Source organism: Stegodyphus dumicola, chromosome 3, assembly GCF_044657685.1.
Source record: "Stegodyphus dumicola isolate Sdum_Otavi_A_Nest chromosome 3, ASM4465768v1".
NCBI lineage: Eukaryota > Metazoa > Arthropoda > Arachnida > Araneae > Eresidae > Stegodyphus > Stegodyphus dumicola.
Genome location: NC_140770.1, coordinates 93,624,916 through 93,631,787, shown reverse-complemented (window position 1 = coordinate 93,631,787; position 6,872 = coordinate 93,624,916). Strand labels below are relative to the sequence as shown.

General features: G+C 30.4%; 1 protein-coding gene across 4 annotated transcripts in view; it reads right to left on the bottom strand.

The window, feature by feature from the left end:
* Positions 1 to 1,874: 1,874 nt before the first annotated feature.
* LOC118190477 (homocysteine-responsive endoplasmic reticulum-resident ubiquitin-like domain member 2 protein) overlaps positions 1,875 to 6,872 on the bottom strand; it is a 42,450-nt gene continuing 37,452 nt past the window's right edge. For all 4 annotated transcript variants that reach the window (XM_035361191.2, XM_035361192.2, XM_085813082.1 and 1 more), the window contains exons 8-9: positions 6,471 to 6,627; positions 1,875 to 2,185 (exon numbers count right to left, since the gene is read on the bottom strand). In XM_035361191.2, coding sequence (XP_035217082.1) covers positions 2,015 to 2,185; positions 6,471 to 6,627 — 328 coding nt within the window. In that variant the 3' untranslated portion in view covers positions 1,875 to 2,014. The remainder of the gene's footprint in view (positions 2,186 to 6,470; positions 6,628 to 6,872) is intronic.

Below are 6,872 nucleotides of genomic sequence, written 5' to 3'. Positions count from 1 at the left end.
ATCCAGAACCATCAGGGCTTCAATGATTCCTAACAATTCCAGATTTGGGAAATTTCTATATTTTAGATCATCAGTTTAAACCTAGGAAAATGACATGCAAGCATGGCAACATTGGGATAAAAAAAACTGAGTACCCTCAAAATCGCTTAAGGGCTGGAAGTTTTTTCTGGCCCATCAACAAATATGTCAATCAATTCATTAGCATTGGTTACCGCCCCACTTCCTAGCCAGCACTGTGTTTGAATGTGACATGCCTGCAGGGAATTTCAGCTAGTGAGGAGAAAAATGGCATTTATGGCACACCTGCCCTTTTTTTACTGAATATTATATTTTTCACTTTTAGATTTTTAGCGGGAAAGATAGTTCTTCTTGTGACTTTAAATATTTATTATTTATATGTTTATTTACTAATTGGATTGGTAGTCTGGAGGCAATGTTGCTAGAAACGTTTAAGAGAAAGCAGCAAGAGAAGGATTGAAAAGTCACAAAAAGTAGTAAGAAACGTCAGAGACTACATGATGTTTTTATGATGTTAGAGGTATGTAAGCTCACATTACCTCTGACGTCATCACAAAGTCCAGTCTCCATAAACTATTACGTTATGGAGTATAATTTGATTTTTTTCTTATTTTGTATACGACGTCAGAGATATGTGATGTCTTATATTCATAAGCTCACATGAACTCAGATGTTATCAAGTTCCATCTATTATGGATTGCAACTCTATAATTGGTCATCATACTATATATATTAGTTTTAATGAAAATGTTAAAACCATATTGTTAATTTTCCATTCCTTAAATCTCTATTTCTTCCTTTAATTAATTCTTGGTTAGTTATAGATTGTTATTTTTTAATTAATTTGTTCATATTCATTGATAGGTCCTTTCTTACATTTGGATTGTTAAGAGTATAATTCTTTGGAGATGGTAGTTTACATTTTACTTGCTGTCAGTTCACATTTACATGCTTTTATCTTACCTCTTTTAATTCTTTTAACCAAGTCTCAAACTTGGGCAATTTTAAGCAACGCATTTCGAAAGAAGGTGTTAAATTTTTTCATGTTACTTATAATTTATAATTTAATTAACACGAGCTATAAACTGATTTTGAAATCCTATTCACAGATTATCAAGATATCAAACAAAGCAATCGATTGAACACAGGAAAATAGCAAAAACTTCTCTTGAAAATTGACACCAGATGTGTTCATAGACTATCACTGCAGGATTTCCAGTTGCCAATTTTTATTAAAATATAAATGTATTATTATTTTTTATTATAAATTAATTTCAATAGATACATTGTATTAACAAATACATATTCTATAATTTTACTAAACAAATTTTAAGGCACCAAAAAGTGGCACAAAAACGGTGAAGTTGCAAAAATTTGCAAAGTCGCATAGACATATATTTTAGTGAAATAAGTTTGGGAAAAGTAGCAAATTTGTGAAAATTCGCAAGATCTGGCTGCACTGCCTGGAGATTGGGATATTAGATCTTTCTGAATATTGGGGGCCTAGAATTCATATTATATTTTGTATTAACTTTTCATAATTTGCATTGGAAATCTCCCGAGTTCGAGACGGGGTATTAAATTAGAATGTGTTTAAAACACGTTACTAAATTGTGAAATGATGATATTCAAAATTAACAAAGTTTTGCCCAAAAATTTTATGTTGAATAACTTAACCTCATGACTGAAAATTTAGCTGATGTTAATTACTTATGTTAAAATGATTGTTATAGTATTTATATTCACAAGTCAGATAGATGTATTAGAAAAAGTGTAAAGATGACAAATGTGTAATATTATATCTTAGATTAACATTACACATAAATAAAATAATTTAAAGGAATAAAAAAAGTCACTTATAAAACACAACAGATATTATTACAGTCTAAGCAAATACTGGCCACTGTAAAAATTTACATAACTGAATAATACATTTAAAAAGGTTGTAACGTCTTTTCTAAAATATACATGTAACAAGACATTTGGTACACCAAGATCAGTTTATGTTTACAGGAGGTGGTGGTTCAGGAATCAACGAAGAGAAAAAGGCAGCAAGGAAAGTCAGAGGTGAGAAAATCTGATTATTGTTGACTAGATCAGGATTCTGAGCATGAGGTGGTTCCTCCCCATCCATTGCTGCCTCCAGTTCATGGCCATCATGCAATTCCTATTGTAAGCAAATAAACAGAGAAAGAAAGATTTAAGTATGCATGTATACAAATATATGCATTCATATTAAGCATTACCACTTCAAAAATATATTAATTTTTATACGTTAATAACCAAGCCTCACTATTTGCACATGTCAGCCATACTGAATTGATACAGATGTTTTATTTTGCTCTGTTTTCCCTAACAGTTCAATATTCCTCCAGTTCCTGTTAAAGTAAAACCTCTACTATTTTTATATATAGAAAATATATTTTTTAACCCTAGAAAAAGAAAGAGTTGTGGAGACTTTATATTTTTTAGAACCCAAAAAATCTGACAAATTGAAAGGGTTACTGGAATTCAGTTCATTAGGTCTTCCAATGCTAGCTGCACATGCTACCAACACATCACAACAGCAAACGGAAGGGCACAACACAGCATACTTAAATAGTAACAGTAAATTAATATCTAGCACATTTTAGTTCAGGTGCCACTATACTGATACTAAAACTTAAGATGCGAGCAAATGTGAAAAACTGACTATACTTCTCTGGAACTTGAATCACAAAATTTATGAAGCTAGCTGGGCATGTTAACAACTACACCATGAAAGCAGACACAGGGATAGGCAATAAATCCTCCCATTTTTGCTCCTTAGCAGTAATCAAATACAAGTAGCAGTGAATTATTATCTACCACATTTTAGTTCAGGAGCCACAGTAACAGATACCTAAATTTTTACACATTAGCGAATGTGATAAATTGACTGTACTTTCTCTGGGATTTAAACCAGAAATCTTGCAATGCTAACTGAATATGATACCACTTACATCAAGAGAACAGCCACAATGGAATGGGAAAATTCCTAAAAGAGTTAACAAACAGTTTCAGGAAAATAATAAATTAATACATCTATCTCATTTATTTTTTTCTTTTCAAATGTTTAAAAGTGGAACTGGAAGATATTTAAACCCTGAACAATAGTCACATACAAAGATTTATTTGCATTTCCTCATAAATATTCATCTAACATAACAATTATTTATGCATTATACAGTTAAAAGCAATTTTACTATACATAATAAAATAATTTTGAATAAAAAAGTTTCTCTTACTGCATTAATCTACAAATGAAGATATTCATTTATGTTTTAGTCTTCTTTATTTTTCTTATCTATACATTTTATGAATGCTAGAATATTCATTACATTTGTATGAAACATATTTATAAAATATGATCCCCATAGCATTCACTTTTAAATGCCAATTGCAAATTGATTTGCTGATCTAAAAGAAAAAAAAAAAAACACTAAGCTCAGTAGCTTAAACAGCCCTAATGGGCCAAGGCCTGCAGTACCCCGAAATCTGCTTTCTTGACCATGGGTCCCGGGATACGTAAACATATGCCCTGAACAAGTGGTCAGCTTGTCGTCGGACCCCAGTGTTTATCTGTTTTGCTGTTCTTAATGTAGGTATAAAATCTTAGATATACATCAAAAAGTGCAAAAACATTTCTGAATAGGACAACAAATGAAAGAAGTATTATATCACTGATAAACAAAAAAAGTTAAGCACCCAAACTGAAAGAATGCAGGAAAATGCAACTACTTGCAATCAGATAGTGCGTCAAAATTAGGATCCGAGTAGTGAGTGTTTCATTGACAAGCACAGTGCTGAAAATTAGCAAGATTCTGACATAGCATAAAATTAAATAATTTTTAATTTTCGTAAAAGCAAAGATTAAGAGAAAAAAGAATGCAGTAAGCATTTTTATACACAATTTCATTTTCTGAATGATTTTATATTTTAAATAACTTTCCACTATAGAAAAAAAAAAAAAAAAAAATTTCCAGACATATTTTTGATGATAAAAACCAGCTTATGCCTGCAAATGGTAAATTTGAATAAACATGAGATATTCCATATTTTTAACATAAAAGAAGGAATTTAGCCATCCCATTGATTTTAATTTTGATTTTCTTTGTGCTAGAGAAGAAGATGTTAAAAATGCACACATGTAGTTCTTTTCTTAATTAACATTTTTGCTTCCTTGTATGAAGTAAAATGGAAGTATTATAATATTGAAAAATTTCAGGTACAATCAAAAGTCTTTAATCCGGACCTCAAAGCTACAAACTTTCTGCGCATGCGTGAACGCATGCACATAATACCTTTACGCATGCGCGTTTAATGTATAACGGACGCTATAAGCTAAGCTAAAATTATCTATTTCAGTTAATGTTGCAGATTGCGTTGTTCCTTAATCTTCTAATTGGATCTGGCTTATTATTTTTGCAGACTGTTAGAGCAATTTTATAAAAGTAAGCTTGAACTTTCGATTATGTCAAAAAGAATTTCTGATTCTGGAGCTACCAAAGGATCTACAAAGTGAAAGCATGTTACGATGTCCATCAAACAAAAAGTGGAATTGCTGCAAAAAATGGATAAAGGCATATCCCTTGATTCTCTAACATTCTGAAATATGTTTATCAATTTCCCGCTGCTCTGCGGAGGAGGGGAGTAGCGGCGCACAATGAACCGGAAGTTTATCTGCCGACACTATTTTTATCTTCAAAGCAGATGTTTTTATTTTATTCGGCTTATAATTCCTTACTAAATGTAGTATTTCATCTCGATGTACTCTGTCTTTGATATGATTTAAATCAAATTCCTTGTCATTATAAATATCATGAGTACAAATCAAATAGTTTTCTGGTTCATTTCTTTCAAGGCGTGCATGCGTAAAGCATGCGCCCGTTGAAAGAAATGTTTAATAAAGTAAACAAATAAATATTAAGCCTTTTTTTTTTTTGTAAATTTTGATACCCTTTAGATCATAATTGCTCTTTGTTTCATAAATTACGGTTTCATATTTTTAAATTTATAATTTCTGCATGCCATCTTACTAGATTTAAACTGATGATCTATAATCCGGAAAAACAGATAATCCGGAATCGCCGAAGTCCCGATGAGTCCGGATTAAAGACTTTTGACTGTATCATATATCAACGAAAATATCCATTTAGATCATCATCGAATGTAATTTAACGATGTTTTTGGGTGATCTGTAAGGACAAAATAAATTACTTTTTTCCCCAAAAAAATTATAAAACTGATTTAAAATTAATTTTGAAGAGATTTGTTTGTGGTGTCTGTACGTATGTACGTTCGTATGTATGTATGTATCTCACATATTTTAAAAATGAAAAGCCTCATAATGTTGAAATTTTGTATATAGAGCTGCTATAATATGTAGATGTACGTACACCTCCTATTTTGGTAGCAATCAGCTGCTGCAAAAGTATATATGTATATCCACTCAGTCAACTTGGCTCAGTTTCTTTATTTCTTAGATATTTGTAAATTGTGCATTTTTTTGCTTTAAAAACGATTGAATCATGTTGTTCTTATCTTCTGATTATATTAAGATTTTTAAGCCTTAATTAACCTGCATACAATAATTGTGTAATTATCAACAATTTTAAAAATTTTCAAGTGCAGCTAAGCCTAATTTTTGATTACGACAGCAGCCATACTTGTTTACATTTGAAGCTTGGCAGAATAGTGGATTTATTACCAGTCTAGAGAAACTAAGCTTTGCAATAACAAAGTAACATAATCTTTTATTATCATTTAAATTATTAGCTTGCTTTTTGTACAAACTGTAATTTTAATTGTAAATTTTTTTAAAACTGTTTTATCCATACTTGCTGTTTTATGTTTTTTCTACATCTTTCAATTTTTGATGAAAATATTTTGAATTTTTATATATTTTTGCCTTGCCACGAAGTGAGAACAGAATTAATTAGTAGTGCATGCACATTAGGTAAGCGGAGCTGAATTGTCTGTGAAAAACTGTTTCCTTTTTATTTATTTAATTTCTTTTATACATTGTTTTAGATTCATTATAGTATTTGAATAGAACTTGTGGTAATTCTTCAGATGATATAATTTTTTTTTCACTCTGAGTTATAAAATGAATGAGATGTAATGCTGTTAAATGAACCTAGTGCTAAAGTGTCACTATCGTAAATAAATATAGTGAACTTTAAAGACTACATTTATTCTATTGTGGTTTATGCACTATTGACAAAGTAGATTTAATTCAAAATTCGTTAACCGTTAATTCAATATGTTTAAATGAAATGCAGGAAAATTGCGTGTAATTTAATATTCCGTACAAGGAAATCATGTGGTGTACACACCAGATTTAAAAAAAAATAATCATCTGCTTGATAAGATCTATGTGCATTCAGCCCATACATCAATTCTTTTACAGTTATCGAAATGATAAATATTACTTCATTGGCACTCTGATTCTGATTAGCTGCAGCTCCTTCATTTAAGTTATTCCGAACATTGGGATTAACCTCCACATTATTTCTGTTCCTTGGTATTAAAGGTGCTTCTGAATGAGCTACTGGATTTGGCCTCCGAACAAACCACCCTTCTTGATACCTATAAAAGAAGTACCATGTAAAATATGTAAATATGAAAAACAGTACACAATTCAATATCAGAATATTATCAGGACATAATTTAATAATTTAAAAGTATATAATATTTTCACTTTATAAAATTAAAGACCTTTTATCAAACAGGAATATATACAGGGTTTATACACATTTCTGCACATGGAAATTAAGTACTTTTAAAATTATGAAAAAAATTACAGACCTATCATCAAATGGGAGCTGAATAAA